The following is a 17,040-nucleotide window of genomic DNA, read 5'->3' as shown; positions in this document are numbered from 1 at the left end:
CACTCACACTCCTGCATACTTTGGTAACCTCACACTACATGCACATAAAATCATTAAAAGAAAAAGAAACTAGTAAAACATGCTTCCACACGTATATTTTTCTCTGTGCCTATCTGCACGTCAGGGAGCAACTTCCTACTCTTCCCAAAATACCTAACTAGCTAAAAATCTATAGGGCAGGTGTGTAGCCTGAGATATACACCCCAGATATTGTAGCAAAGCCCAGCAAAAACATCAGAGCTACATCACAAGAAGGTACTGAGTAACACTAATTAAAAAGACATCCCAGTGTATTAATCCAACAACAGCAGTACTATGTGCACCAAGTGTATCTATGTAGGAACATAATTGCTAAACTTCTGAACAAGTGTTGTTTATTCTTTATGATATCTGAACATAATTCACAGAATCACAGAATTGTAGGGGTTGGAAGGGACCTTGAGAGATCATCGGGTCCACCCCCCCTGCCAAAGCAGGTACCCTAGAGCAGGCTGCCCAGGTAGGCGTCCAGACGGGCCTTGAATATCTCCAGAGGAGGAGACTCCACAACCTCCCTGGGCAGCTTGTTCCAGTGCTTCGTCACCCTCACTGTGAAGAAGTTCTTTCGCATGTTGGCACAGAACTTCCTGTGCTCTATCTTATGGCCATTACCCCTTGTCCTGTCCCCACAAACCACTGAAAAGAGGTTGGCCATATCCCTCTGTCTCCCACACCTCAGGTATTTATAAACATTGATAAGATCCCCTCTCAGTCTTCTCTTCTCCAGGCTGAACAGACCCAGGTCTCTCAGCCTTTCCCCATAGGGAAGATGCTCCAGGCCCCGTATCATCTTTGTGGCCCTCCACTGGACTCTTTCCAGGAGATCCCTGTCTTTTGTACCGGGGAGCCCAGAACTGGACGCAGTACTCCAGGTGAGGCCTGACCAGGGCAGAGTAGAGGGGGAGGATCACCTCCCTTGACCTGCTGGCCACGCTCCTTTTAATGCACGCCAGGATCCCATTGGCCCTCTTGGCCACCAGGGCACACTGCTGGCTCATGGCCAACCTGCAGTCTACCAGGACCCCCAGGTTCTTCTCCTCAGAGCTCCTCTCCAGCAGGTCACCCCCCAGCCTGTACTGATACGTTACTGATAATTAGCTGATTTTAGCTTAAGCAGCACTTAGTATGAGAGTCCACCTTGAGTCTATACTGTGGATTTTCCTTGTTTAGTTCAATTAAATTGACAAAAAGGCAGCCTGCAATTTTTTGTTTGCTTGTTTTTGATAAAAGCCACCAGCATAGGAAATTTCTAGGCAACAGCAAGATCTTAATGACTTAGACTGACTCTGGTGCACAGAATCCAGAACAGGTAAAAGGAGTTTTATGGATATTTGAATATTATGAAAAAATATGAATACATAAATGAATTATGAATACAAAAAAGATGCTCAAGGACAAGTTTGCACAACTTGATTATAAACTCCGACCACCACCTCCGATCACCACCACAAAACACCCACCCAAAAAAGAAGGAAAAAAAAAAATCACACCAACCTTGCCATCTATTCCTATTCTGAATCCACTTACATCCTCAAGTTTATCTGCCTTATTCTACTTCATTTGTCTGTTAGTAGAAACATGCAATTTTTCCCAAATTGCTTTGTACATTCTCTGGAGAGAATACAGAAATCACAGACAGGATTTATCATCACCAGGCAGAACAGAGTTCCATTACCTGTACATCAAGTTGTGATACTTTCTCTTTACTTTCATTTAGCTGGCTGCTCAGCTCAGTGATATTTGCTTCCAGGGAGAGCACACGGTCTTGAGCAGCTCTTAGATGTGCCTTCTGCTCCTGCACTTGCTCATGCAAATTTTCTTGGGCTTGTTTATGACTTTCTGATTGATTCTTCAGCTTCTCTGTCAGCTGAGTTACCTGCAGTGAAAAAAGGAGGTAAATAGAAGGGAAGACTGGAACAGGATGACCAAAAAAGTCATAAACCTGCTGAATTCTAGGGCATCCTATCATGGCTTTGAAGTCCCAACTTTAACTATTACAATGAAGCTATACTGCACGCAATATCAGTTTGAATAGGGTACCAGTTGAAAACTGAAGCAAAGTGACTGGTCAATTTGGCCATACAGTAACAAAAACAACACACTGAAGAAACAACAGACTGAATTTTGGTGTTGAAAGCAGGAATTACACCTATTTTTAAAATAAGAGAAACAAACATGTATGTATCCATTTTTTTTAAGCATATATTGCCAGCATGTTTACATAGGAAACATCTAGGAATTCCTTCCTCTTTTCTGATAGCAAGGAGGTCACCAAAGCATACATACTGTGAAATTTAAGCAGTAAAGACTTCACAGTATCAAAGAAACAGCAAACAATGTATAGAAAAGACCAATGCCATATTTAATGAAACAGAAAGAAAAGAAAACAAAAAGAAAGAATAAAAGATGCAATGATGAGAAAAAAAAGAAAGAGGTCTCTGAGTTCTTACTTGTATCTGCAATGCATGATTTTTCTCTTGTAGCTGGTTAAGAACTGCAGTTTCTCCTTCACCAGCCTGAATTTTTGCATACAAGTCCTCTCTTTCCTTTTCAAGTAGAGAGATATTTTCCTTACTCTTTTGAAGCAAGGCCTCAAGATTTTGAATTTTTTGGTCCTTATCTCCAATTTGCCGTAGTACTTGCTCCAAATCATTCTAGAAAATCACACAGTAGTTTCCTTAATTATAGCAACCTTAGAAGTTATTCCTAACGCATAAAATGTTGCATAAATTTATTAAACATCCTCTGTATATTCTGTTCAAAATTTACATATTAAATTATTGAAAGTACTATAAAGTCATGCAAGCCACTTTTACAGAGAAAATGCATTGAAAATAATGAAATTCTGAAATACACTTTCACATGAGGATATATAACTATGTTACCTGGGCTTCTCGTAGCTTTGATGTTGTGTTTTGTTGAAGTGTCTGGTGTTCCTGATGCTGTTGTTTTGCCTTATCTAACTGATGTTGCAATTCCGTGGAATTTGCCGCTTTTTCCTTCAGCTGGGAAAAAAAGAGGCTAATGAATGATCAAGCACCATTCAGTATTTTCATAGCATTCAATGTTTACTCTAGTGTCAGACGAGTCTACTCTAAACATAAATATTTGAAAACTGGTATAAAAACAGAACTATGTGATGCTAAGTTATAGAATCAAAACCTAACTGACGCATTCCTTATTATTAATAGGTAAGATCCGATATCATAAGCAAGAACTATGACACTATCAGACATATATGTATTTTAGTTCTCAAAAATATAAAAGATAAATAGAGAATTTAGCATGTTTTTTTTTCCAACAGTTAAGATATAACATGACTAACAATATAGGTACCCATAAAACAAACAGCATTATTATTATTATTAGCAGTTTTAGTAGAAACTTCAGTTTAGTAGCATTTCCACTTTTATACTGTTCAAGGCTTTACAAATTAGCTACAGAAAAGCTTTAAAGCTTTGACAACATACCACTCACATATTTGGCCAATCCCCATAGAGGTAGCAGAAAATCAGCAACATATACAAGATGTTCATTAAAATAAATGAAAATTAATAAAACAAGCAAGTTCTACCCATCCACCCCACACAGTTTATTAACTACCAATGGTTATCATTTGGTTTTGGGTTTCATCCCACAGCATCTATACAGAAAACATTACTCATATGGGCTCAGGTGCACCTACATCTTTCATAGAATCCTTACACAAAGCTCATAAATGCAAAAGGAAAACCTTTCATTCACCTCTAAAGCACCATGAACATACATGCATGAGACAAGCATTTAGCCTTACAAAATCTGTAATACAAACGATATTTAGGCAGATATTCACAATTTCACTGTAAGATTTCAACAATATTAGTCGAATGAAATTCTCATAAGGACACATTTTATAAACCGCAACAAAATAACATGAGTATATAAAGGCTATTATCAGAAACAGTATAAATCAGAGCCTGCAGAAAATGTCCTACCTGCTCTTCAGCACGAGAAAGCTTTAATTGCAGATCAGCCACCTGCTGTTCTTTGTCCATTAACTTTTCACTGGAGAGCTGCCTCTGTTCCTTAAGCCGCCCATGTGCCTCCCCTAGCTGGCGCTCAGTTTCTAGAAGTTTACTGTGCAACTGCAAAAAAAGAAATCCATTTTTTCAGTCATTCTTTGGCACAAAGTCAGTCTAAAATACAGGACTGTTGGCTATGTTTGAAATAAATTTTCATTACTCAGATTAAAATAACTACATGAACTCCTGAATTCATGCATGTATATCATATTCGTCAGAAGCATAAGTCACATTATAGAACAGCATCAACTACACAAGCATAAACAAATATTCAAAGCAGTAGGTAAGGGGGACCCAGAAAAATCCTCATTTATCTACAAAAGCCCTTCCATATGAGCTACAGAGATTTAACAGAAAAACAAATAGGGTAATCCTTCTAATACTATCAGGGAAAATAGTAATGCTTAGAGCGATCTCATCTTACATCTCAGCCATGTAGATCCAGTGGCAGAAGCACTATGTCTTTACCTGCTGCACTGGCTCCAACAACACACAGTTCTGCATTGCTAGACTAGTAAGAGTTGTTAGGCACATCGACGGCATTCATTCTCTGATGAGAAGACATGCGTGAACCTTCACTGTAGGCTACACAGTAACTTGGGTGGCTTATATTCCAGCACTTGCCAGCAGCAGAGGGTAAGAAGGGGAAGTGCTCTTCCAGCTGAAAATAATCTCCCTTGTAATTTTGGGGGTCACCAAAAGCAGTACTGCACCATCTTTAAAGTGCAAGAATGGCCTTATACAATTCACTGTTATAAAAAGCTTGCTCCATAAAATCAATTTTTTTTCCCTTTGGGTTATCTCCTACCTACTTCCACATTAACAAATTTATGGATACACAAATGAACTTTCAACTTAATGCAAAAACAAGGAGTGAATCAGACCCTACAGCACAGCAAGAAGTTTCTACAAGCTGTCAGGATTAATGAAGCTTGTTTTCCTATTAATTTATGTCCAAGACCTTTGTACCATTCACCTTTTACCTCTAGGCCCTCCCTCTGATATTCCTAAGCCCTTTTCATGCCTACCTCAAATTCTTACTAATACCTAGGCAAAAGGCAGCACAACCTTGTTGCTCGCTGCAAGCTACCACTTGTTGACTGGCTGGCCGTATATGCACACCAGCTGGCTGCCTGGTGGGATAGAAAAAAGGAACAGGGCTTCTGGTAACGTTAAATCTCCCCCCAGGCATGGAGGGGGTAAGACACGAACATAAGTCTCCCTCCTTCACTCAGCTGTTTGTTTCCACAAAGATTTAACACTGAAGAACCTAATGCTGAAGACCTTTGCACCATCTGTCAAAATTGGCTGAAGTTATCAAACAGTGCAAAAGTTACAGGGGATGGAGACAGAGAGACAAATTTGTTTATACGTCCACAACCACCAACACTGCAAATGAAAAGCTGTTTGGCATGTGTCTGAGATGCTGATTCCCAACTGTGACTGCACAGTTATGAGAGGCAGAAAAAGAGAGAGGACAGGGCATGGAAAGAGACCATACCGGTAATCAAGAACATTTGTCTTTTTCTGCAGGAATTGCTGAATTATCAATACTTCCTCACTAAAAATATGAACAAGAGCAAAGGAAAAAACATCTATCAAAGGAAAGGTGCAATGAGATGGCTACAGAGTTCACGGTTATGCTGATACTGAGAGAGAAAATATTTGGAAGGGAGGAAATCAGCAAACAACATTCTACAAAAGTCACTTTTACTGTAGGTACACTAAGAAATAACTTGCAATCAGTCAATAAGTTAACAGATGAATGTTAAGTTACAGATGCTACTGTGTGTTTTAAATTGTTACTGGCCATGTATGCAAGTTATGACCTCAAAAAAAGATAACAGCCATTATCCACTAATAACTTGTCTAGCAAGTCATTTATGAAACATAAAGAGTACCCATAAAGTCTTGTCATTTTTCCCCTTTGTGAAACACTTAAGCAAAATACTTATGCTATATGATATTCTGGTTTACTTTAACAAAAAAATAAATTTGCAAAAGCCTGTGCGAGCCTCTTCCCATCCCAGTGCTGGAACCAACGTCATCATCAGAGCTTCCTTCCATTGTGAAGATCACTTCCATCAGGTCACCCAACTTCTAAAATCAGCACTCAGAAAGGGGCACATAAAACTGAAAAACTATTCCATCTTTTCAGAACAAAAAAAAAAATGCATCTCACCTCTTCCTGTTACTCAAAGAATCAAAATACAAGTCTGCTTTTCTTGAATATGTATCGGCTTTCTTACTATTACTTAAGACAGAAAGCCTGTGAGCAATGACAATTGCTCAATGAAAACTGTGGGATAAAAATTGGTAACATTTACAGAATCCCAGCTGCTGGCTAGAACAGCAGTTAGGCGGGTTAGCACTTTGCAGAAGTACATCGGTACCAGGACCTGCATCTATCTAATGGATTTTTGAGAAGACAGCAGATTCTTTGAAAACGTGGTTTGACTAAATACCTCTGTATCTGTCTTCATAAAAAGCATTTCACTGTGACAACATAAGCTATTAGACTACATCTGTAAAAAAGTAATTCCACTGAAGTAATATGTGAACAAATAAGAAAAATTTATTTTCTCCATCATAGTAGTTACTTGTTTGGAGGGACAGAGAAAAAAAATTTTGCTTGGTTTCAATCCTGATTTTACACTATGTAAAATGAATGTGTGAATGACTTCTTTCCACAACTGTTCTTTTACAGCACAGTTCTAAAACACACCCTGAGATCCAGCAGCTTGTTCGGGTTTTCATTCTTAGACTGACTTCCTTCCCAGTGGTATCCCCAGAGAACGTGCGAGGCCTGCATTTCCTTTCAGAGGAATTCATTCAGCCATGCATCATTCACAATCTTTCTTCATCTGCCCACCTCAAAAATCCCTCTCCAAATGCCCTAACAATCTGAAGCCAGATTTCAACACTAATTTTTTTACTTGCTTCTGAAGCTTGCATATGTGTTGCCTAGACAGACTGAGGCAGTTTTACCAACGAAGATTCCTAAGCAGATGACTAAGCAGAATACAGCTCTCTCTCCCTTCTCCCACCAAAAAAAGACTGATGGAAGAAGGAAAGACATTTTGGGGATGTCATAAATAGATAAATGAAGTTCTGTATAGTTTATTTTCTCGAAAAATAAACTATACATGCAGAGCTTGCAACTTTGACAAACGATTGAAAACTAAGAAACACTCACTTGAAAGTAATAAAGTTATAGCAAAAGTTTAAAATGAAGTGCTTCATCTTAAAAAAATAAAAATAAATAATTCTATCTTAGAACTGAACATGACTCCTGATGTGCAAATTTTCTTCAGTCTAATGTATTACTCCCCAAGACACTAGATAAAACAGAGTGAAGGCAGCCTCAAAAGTCAGCATGCTCAATGTTGTATGAAAGTCTTGCTTCCATAACTCATCGTACACAGCAGAAGAATATGCAGATAGTGGAGGCATGACTGTTCTGGGCGTTCTCACAGCCACAGACAACATAAAGAGAATGTGTTGGTGGATAGGTGCAAGGGAAGCAACATTAAGACCTTATTATCCCTGCTCTTCACATTAAGTATTCTCTACTACATTCACTATTCAATTTTAAAACAAATCAAGCAATTGTTCAGTTCTAATGTAAAAAGAGGACTTTCACTTTTTTCACACTTCCTATGGAGTAGTTTGACTTCAAGTAGTAATCTTACTACTTCTGATACTCTACCTGATTTTTTTTCATAGCCTCGACTCCTTAGAGATTCAGCTATATTACTGAACCAAAATAAATAATCTTGCTGACTTCTTAGGAGTTGCCCATTACCATATTTTCCATGGAAACTAAATATTCTGGGCTGCATTCTCATTTGACAATACACCCCTTATTTCGGGGAATTTTATGCCTTTTTCATCAACAAAAAAAAGCAGAGGGAAAAAGATGGAGGATGAAGGAAGAGTTCATTTAACACCATAAGAGAAGGAGAATGAACAAGAAATCTGTTTCACTAAATAAATAAAATCTTATTTATTCATATGCAAGAGAGTCCTGTAAATTCTCAGAACACAAGAAATAAGCTACATCTTCAAAACTGAAAGCTATTTGTGTAAAGACAGGTAATTAGAACAGAACTAGAACAGAAATCCAGTTTCCCCTTCAGAAAAAGGTGAATTATACTACAGATATCTAGATGTTATATTAGTATTCCCAGAAGTAAAAACGTAGAAACACAGTTGGAATTGTAGATCTCATTGAGTTTGACTGTGCCACAGGGGCTACAACTGTGTTCATTTGCCCTTGACGAGCGTTTGGGCCTATGAAAAGGATTCTTATGACATACAAACAGCAAAGGCTTTCAGCACTCATATCACAGACTCTTCTTTTTGCCTGTTTTCTACTTAGTTCTCTAAGAAGAAGTGATTTATTGAAATACCAGTTAGCTACTTGTGCACTCCCCTTCAACAAGGAAAAGCACAGCTAATAAAACCTAATGGTATGGTTTAAGGAACAGTCCTAATAGGATGATGGTCTGGGAGGTTTAATGACCTTACCTGACTGAGCTCGCTCTGGAGCTGCAGGCCATACTGTTCTTTTTCTTCCCTCTGCTGCTGGAGCTGTTTGCATTCTGCCTTGAGATGCTGGTACTTTGTCTCTACTTCGGACAATTCTTCTTTAAGCTTCTGGCTTGCCTCTCCCTTCTCACCTAGCTCTGTCTGTAATCTCTGTATCGAGGCTTCAGATGCAGACAGCTTTGCCTGAAGCTGTTGGCAGTCCAGGTCCTTCTGGTGAAAGCTTGCCTGCACATTCTTTTTACTCACAGATATCTCATCATGTTTTTCTTCTAGCTGGCTGTATTCCTGCTCTTTCTTCAGCAGCTTCTCGCTCAGGCTCTACAAACAAAGTTACACAGCAGTTCAACTGCAATTCTGCTTACACCCGTTCAATACATTATACAAATGTCTTCTCAAGTGCCGATGCACAACAGCAAAGAACTCTCTCAAAAATCTCATTAAAGGAAATTCTGATCTCTATTTCATATTACAGAAGTTAATTCTGGAGACCATAATGCCTAGAATTTCACCTGATTGTATTGGTTTTCAAATTCTCACATAAATCCACCTCCTCTTACTGAGAACACCATACATGCTCTGTTCATGTATCCTGAAAAATAATTTGCTTTCCCAGAAAATTCAAATTGCAGGCTATTACAACTGTATTTGCTTGGAGAAAACACACATTGACACACGCCAAATATATATATATATATACATATATATATATATTTATAGATAACTTTCAGCTATTACATTGGTTTTTTAACCAATTTTTCATGACCTAATCAAAACTATGTTCAGATAGAAATTAAGTATCTTAATGGACAATATATAATTCAAAAAGTTTATGTTTTCTCCCAAGCTTACGTTAAGCATTAACTTCAATTTCAGAGATCTCCAAGCATGACAAAGAAGCCATGAGAACCATTTCGATCTTCCACTGGAATTTTCTGAAGCACAGAAATGCAATTGCAAGGAGGCCCTGGTCACCACCCAGCTTGGGTAATTCATTCTGTCTTCTTGAAACGTGTTAGCAAGTTCCATTTAGATATTAGTAAGATACTGCAGTATCTCAGAGGAGCATTACTATGCACACCTTTCAAATGCTTGTGTTCTTCCTGCAGTTTCAATGACTACTACATTCTCTAGTGACCATTTCAATTAAAGCACAGAAAAAGAAAGAATATTTCTAACAAGTCAGCTTGAAAAAATGCCAACACTGAGGTCAATCTTATGCATGAAAACTTCAGACAGTTCTGCAACTCTGGAGCAACACTGTTCCAAGAGAAGACAGACAGAGCTGTAATTCTGGCTATGCTGAACATCTTAAAAGCACACTTCCACATAGTATCCAGGGATGAAATCTGTTTTGCCAAAAAAAAAAAAAAAAGGGCATTATCCAAATAAGTTGCATCTGTTCTTTACAGATTTTAACCAATGACAGCTATATCAGCCATTAGAAACCACATATCAGTACTTTTATTTTACACTAGTGATAAAAGGGAGTATCTTTTTTTAAAAGAAACATTAGAAAACAGCAATAAATCTTTAAAATGACAACTCTAGCAGTCTAGCAACCCATGTGAGAATAAATACATTTAATACCTTAAGTGTCCATTTAAAAATATATACTTTCTAAAGCATATGGTTCATCCAAAAATTCTGTCTTGAGACTAAAGTTTATCCACTATGCTGTATCCCTGAAGTAGTGTATTTTAAAGTGTTTCTTGAAAAACAAAACAAGTTGTTGCTGTTACAGGTATGTAGAAGTTTTTGTACAGGCATATATAAATGTATAAAACAAGAAGTAATAGAAAACTTCAAGGACATAATGAGGTCATTTGTCACCTTTACCCTCCTGAAGTCAGTGACAAGGCTCCTACTGCTTTCACACTCTGAATCTAAAATAAAGTTGCAATTCCCTTTTCATTAACAAGAAATGGCCAGCCAGGATCATTAACGTTTATGCTGAATCATGTTCCCAAAATACTAACACACCACAGTAGCTTTTTCATCAGAACTGGACAAGTTAGAAAAAAGATATTAGTATTACTAATACTTCATAATTAGATCCACATGTCAAATGTAGAACTGCTGTGAGCGACTTCATCACGAGTCAGTGCAGAGCACACAAATTTTCAAGTAAAGTTGGGAGGTAAATAAAAAAAAAAAAAAGGAACAACCAACATTGTCTTGAAGCAGTATGAGACTTTGGGAAGCTTTCATGGACCTTACTTAAAACAAAAGAGAAGCAAAGCTTCTTCATCACCTCATTACAAGTTATTCAAAGGACAGCCAAGAGCAGCAGCTACACATGGTTCAAGACGATGCCCTGTATTTGGCGCTTCTCTTCTCTTCCCTGCTCTGGTGAGCACCACAACAGTGAATATTCATGTTTAAAGCTGCAAGGTTGAGTCAACAAGCTGCAACTCAGAGCCTCTGCCCCTGAAAGCTGAACACCTTCTGCAGTCACAAATAGCTTGACAAAGCCACAAACAGTTACTGCTGCTTTCTCAAGAGAAGAGCTGTGTTTGTCTGACAGTCTTCTACCTCTGTTCGTGTCTGGAGCCCACAAGTAAACTCGAGGCCACAGAGCTGCCAATGTATGTATCATCATTCAGGTTTTATCAGGGAACCCAGTAGCATTTCCTGTTTGGATGCATGTCCCAGCTGCATCCCAGATTTTAAAAAAGGCATGTATCACATTCTCTTCCCCATGGCTTGGGTTTCATTTCCACAGAAAAGAAAAAGGGATTGTCAGTGTGTTCCAGCCTGCAACAAAGCCCTGAGCCTTCGAAGCTCACAAGATATAAGCTGAAACACAACTCTGATCCCTTCTTTTATATTGCTCCATGGAAACATGCAAGAAGAATGTAACACAAACTGTGTAGTCACAATGGTTAGGCATTAAAGAATGAACACTGTGGTAACCAGCTGAATTTCAGAACAGTTATGTCAGTAGAAGGTTGGAAACTAAGCATTTTTCCATGTAGATAATGCATCAAAAATTTCCTAAAAGAAAACAAAAAAAACCCACATGCAATGAGTTGGAAATTATAGCCAGTCTTATACTTCGGGGAGATGCTGTTTTTTCACATTAGGTCTCCTCTGGGCTACAGGCCATTACTGGCCTCCAAAGCATTGCCTGGCAGTGCAAAGCAGGCCAAGCCCCATAATTACAGAGTTTTATAAATGAAGGGAAGTCAATTCCTACTGGTCTCAGAAAAGTGATCTGTACTTGTCATCTGCTCTTCTCAGTATAGCTCCCGGAAATACAAGAAACAGCTTGCTTACTTGAGTTGTACATGATCTTGGAAAACTCTGCATCAGTGCACAGAAATATCTTCCTACACTAGAATGAAATTATACCAGGATGTACACAGCAAAATGTCATGTATGCATGCAACTAATAGCATGTCTTCCCTTTCTGACAGCTTCTTCAAGGAGCACACACTGAAGGTGGAGCAATTTCTGTTGTTTGGGAAGCTAGTTTTACCTTTTCCAACTCTAGGTCCAACTCCTCCAAGGCCAAGATTCCTTGGTTAACATACCATAAGCTGCATAAAGAGGTGGCTGTAAACTGCTTTAAGTCACTGAAACAAGAAAAGTAGCTCACTGCCACTTCTGCTCTTTCTGTTCCTCAAGTGGTGTTTGGAGCTAACCTGACATGGCAGAGGAAACTCTCTTAAAGTATGGTAATCTTATTCATCGATCTGTTTCACTTCATGCTGTAAATACGACAGCAATACATTCAGGCAAGTGCCCTGTGCTTTATAGCAATAATTTTGCCAAAAGCTTTATTCAGTGTTGCTGGTCTGTGGAAAGAACAGCACGATAATTCTCACCATCTCAGTTCTACACTTTATTTTATGAGCCAAAACAAGAGTCATACTACCAAAGGCAAGTTTAATTTACCAAATTGGACCCTATTATATCTTTGTAAATGCTTTTTAAATATTAAATTACTTTAAGTATACACTGCTTGGTCCCTGTCCTTTCCATTTTTTCCCCAAGATTGACAATGTTGCTGCTAAATACAAATGTAACGTTCACAGTACACATACAGTGTTATATATACACGCACAACAATAACCAATATACATCTTTCTCATCGTCTCCTTTCTTTCCTTACCTCTATTTATTACCCAATAACCAATATGCATCTTTCTCCTTGTCTCCTTTCTTTCCTTACCTCTATGTATTACCTAACAACACATGCTTTCTTAATGCAAATACAAAATGCGGCAAGCTCACAGGGGCTTTCAGCTAAGAAGCTTCAGGAGTTTATTTCAATTTTCCACCATTCATGACTCTAAAGAAGGTCAGAAAATACAACACTGGTATAAAAGCAAAGAAAGTGTAAGACAAACAACGATATCTCAAAATGCCTTCTGACTTTTGATTTTTAGGGAAACATCGCAGTATTTTGATGGGTATAGCTTTATTCTTCTAATGTGTGAGATGGCAATGCTGCGTAAACTACAGCAGTTAGAAACCTGCAAACACAACAACCCTGAGGAGCTAAGTTGAAATGTACTGGTGATCATTAAAAAAACATTGTTTGCTTGTACATTACAATATTCTTCATATGTTAGGCAAAATGGTAAAGGAATTCTCAACTTCTGCAACACCAATAAGTGTTTTGTTACAGTCTTCAACACTTCCCAAGGCAATGTGTAGTATGTTTCCATTTTAATGTGAACTGACAAGCATAGGAAATAACAGTATTCTCACCTGGTTTTTCTGTTCTAGCTCCTTGACTGAACTTTGAAGTTTTTGCAGCTCCTGAACATACACAGCTACCTCCTGCGGTCCTTTGGCAAGTTCAGCTCTTAACTGATTAATGGTAGCCTGAACAGACAAATAGAAAATCCACATTTAAAGCAAAGTTGTGCATAACCCAAACTGAAGCAATATGTCTGGTAGCAAAATAAAAAGCATTTTGTATACACATAAACAGGGAAAGGGAAGGGGGGGAAAAACACCTGCAAACTCATCTCAGAGCACCATCAGCTACAGAAGTACCAATGAGCATAATTTCCCAGTAAAGATTAATTCATATCCTATTTCAGAAGACAAAAATTTGCCCCAATAGAAAACACCACGTTGGGCCCACAAGCATTGAAAATCACAACAGATTATCCATTAATCATTATCACAGCTCTAGCTCGAGGTGAAGGCCCCCCCCCCCAAGTCATTGGGGTTATACTACCAAAACCTTTGTCTGCCTCATAAGGACAAAGCATTGGAAAAGGCACTAGAAACTTCAAGTCTGGCATCTGATGCAAACTTGGTGTATGACTTTTGGATACATCGACCTTGCAGGTCAGCATAATCGGGATAACAAATACTACCCTATCAAACAGGATTGGTACAAAACAGAATATATCAATGACCACATAGTATTTGTATACAGTAAGGAAAACAAACAAAAAAGCACTTTAGATAAGTACCAAAAGCTGCCCTAAAGCATGTCGTGCTCGATTTAATAGGAAATAATATCATGTATTTCAGTCACCCTGTGACCATTCCTTCTGCAGATATCAGAGAACTTGTAAAAAATAGTAAAAGAAAAAGAAAAAAAAAGGATTCTTTCAAAAGTGGGATCTCTCCATATATAATTTTAAAAAGTAAAATCTGATCCTTATGCTGGACAGAATAGGTAATTGTTTTTACAGAAGGTTAATGAATACTGAGTTACCTAATTAAAACATATTTGCAGCACACTACCAGAAGCTAGCAGTTGACATGTACTTGCTGTTAATGCTCAGCTTCTTTTTGACAAACACACCAATGAAGTTTCCTTGAATATTTGTAATACAGAAAATGAAATGTTCTGTATGAATCCACTCACTTTAAATACGTTATTTCAATGACCTTCATTTTTTTTCCTACTGTTCTCACAACCACAGATTAAGCACAAAGGTATAAATGCTGAATTCAAGAATGAACTAAAGTAGAAAATCAGAAGTAGTAGACAACAAACATCACAACCTTCCTACATAAAAAGGAAGACCAAAGAGAAGATATGAACACATTTATTGTGTGGCTACTTATCATTATTAATACTGAGTTTCTGTAATCCTGTGCTTTACAAGGCTGTTTCATTAAACAGCTGTTAGTTAAAATATATCCTGGGCAGACAAATATCTTAGACAAATATCTCAAATATCAAATATCTCAGACAAACATCTTTGGCAGACAAACACTCCGGGATGTTCTTAGAAAACAGTTTTCACTACTGAGAGAAGATGGTGCAGAAAATATGCAGAAGCTTGCTAAGGTTACCACTGCAACCATTCAAACTAGAACCATAATTTATATGCATTAAGATACATTTCTCTCAAGTATAAATCAAAGAGCTGTCCCATATTTCATTCTTAAAATGGGAATATATCATGGATGAGTATTCATTCCAGATACTGTCTGGTTGATGTGTCTATATGATTAATGAACAAATAAGCAATAGAACAATAAGCAAATAGGAACTCACCTCTTTAACAACCTCCTAAAATTATCTTGGTAAGACAGAAAACTAACATAACAATAAGAAGTTTTCAAAAAAAGTTACCTCAAATTTAAGTGTCTCCATTAGAAAGCAGAAAAAAAAAATAAAATGGATGGATGAAAGATGGAAATAAGCAGTGACAAAAGCTGTTAGCAGATAAGCTTCCTCAAATTTGTTGTCAAATATTGCTGGGTTTAATGCCTATGCTTAGTTTAAAAAAGAAAGAAAGAAGGAAAAAAAAAAACAGTCCTGGCTTTATCATATTTTTCCATAACTTAATCTACTAATCTTGTTTAATAACCTAGACACTCAACATAACAATCTGTAGGAACATTTATCAGATACTGAAACAAATCCCAGTCTGCAGAGATTCATAAAAATGCTTAGCTCTACAGCAGTGCAGTTGTTTTCATAATGTGTTCATTATACAGGATTCCCTATAGTGAATCTATACATGGAAGGAATACCTCAGAATGAACGTTCTTCTGAGATAGATAATCAGACACCAGAGTTTCAGGTGCAACTCTGAAATAAGGGTGTAACACCCAACAAAAGGAAAGGACAATAATGAAAACTTCTAGGTGACAACTGCAGAGCTACGCTATTCTTCATGTTCTCCCTTTCCTGTAGCATTTATGATGCTAATATAGAGTTAGGAAGACCTCTGTTACTCTCTTCAACCAGACTTTGAATCTATCTTATTTTAAAGAAGCGTCACTCTGGAAACCAATATTAATATACGTTGTCTCAGCCATCCCAGCAAAATGGCCAAGGATGACCCAAGAACCATTTTACTCTTTCAGCCTTGAAGTTGACTTAAAGAGCAAAGCTGAGGTGTAACACAGCCAAACTTTTATGGACAGAACTGCACTAATTCTGACCAACAAAGAATTTCCACTTCTTGTTTTCTTATGGCTAATACTTTTCAAAGATGTGTTTTTGTTTGTTTGTTTGTTTTAAAGTAGAGAAGTTTTCACCACTATGACCTCAGTTTTGTTTTGTTTTTTTGAAGTGTAACCTACTGACACTTTGCATTGACAGAAAAGCTTTTATTTTGAATATGTCTTGCTACCTATGCCTTAGGCTACTGTTGTCATATGTTGAATTAAGCAGAGAAGACAGTAACTTTTCTGAGAAGAAACAGACTGCCCCTGCATACCATATTCTTTCATGTACCAACTCATACTGATGATACTACATAGGTACACAATTTATAATTACTGCACTGTAGTTTATAAACCTTCCATTACATCTAAGACTTCTTAGGCTGTTCTTCTGGGAGCAGCCAGGGTTCTCATGCAGCCTTCTCTTCCATTTGCCATTACTCCCATCAGGACTGAAAAGCCTTCTTCGTTTGTCTTTTTTCCCGTTAAAAGCTGCACGTTAAAGCTAAATTTTAAAATGGCTAGTTATGTCAGAAAAACATACCTAATTTGAGGAAACAGGAACAATTCATGTTGCTGTGAGTGTTTCAAGATGATAGATTTTCATTACACCTATGTCACTATGTCATTTTATCTTCACATGAAAACTAACTACAATATCCAAAACCACAAGAGAGTACAAAGACTGTATTTTGAAAAGAAATTTAAATTCTGCAGCATAGTTGTGGGATCTCACAGTTAAAACCAAATTACAATTATGCAGCAACTTACAAGGCCACATAACCACATCATATTCATAACTCCAACTGTGATACTCCTTTTTTCATGTATGATGAAGCTCTTGGCACACATAATTTTAACTTGAAAACAATGGTAGGTTCATATTTAGTTCTATACTGTACACTTGTACAATTCCTGGAGCTCCGCATATCTGTTGGAGTGCTCAGGGGAAGGCAGGATGGAAAGCCCTAAGGAGTTTAAAATAATACAGGGCAGAGCTTTTCTGAAGTTCTTC

At 37.7% G+C, this 17,040-nt stretch overlaps 1 protein-coding gene across 5 annotated transcripts in view; it reads right to left on the bottom strand.

The window, feature by feature from the left end:
• Positions 1 to 17,040, bottom strand: part of EEA1 (early endosome antigen 1) — a 75,551-nt gene that overhangs the window by 27,693 nt on the left and 30,818 nt on the right. For all 5 annotated transcript variants that reach the window (XM_035551564.2, XM_035551565.2, XM_035551567.2 and 2 more), the window contains 6 exons: positions 13,368 to 13,484; positions 8,631 to 8,969; positions 4,014 to 4,163; positions 2,925 to 3,044; positions 2,490 to 2,693; positions 1,715 to 1,915 (listed from right to left, as the gene is read on the bottom strand). In XM_035551564.2, coding sequence (XP_035407457.1) covers positions 1,715 to 1,915; positions 2,490 to 2,693; positions 2,925 to 3,044; positions 4,014 to 4,163; positions 8,631 to 8,969; positions 13,368 to 13,484 — 1,131 coding nt within the window. The remainder of the gene's footprint in view (positions 1 to 1,714; positions 1,916 to 2,489; positions 2,694 to 2,924; positions 3,045 to 4,013; positions 4,164 to 8,630; positions 8,970 to 13,367; positions 13,485 to 17,040) is intronic.

The sequence above is a fragment of the Cygnus atratus genome, chromosome 1 (assembly GCF_013377495.2).
Source record: "Cygnus atratus isolate AKBS03 ecotype Queensland, Australia chromosome 1, CAtr_DNAZoo_HiC_assembly, whole genome shotgun sequence".
Lineage (NCBI taxonomy): Eukaryota > Metazoa > Chordata > Aves > Anseriformes > Anatidae > Cygnus > Cygnus atratus.
Note: the sequence above shows the minus strand (reverse complement) of the source record. Positions and strands in the feature narration are given on the sequence as shown.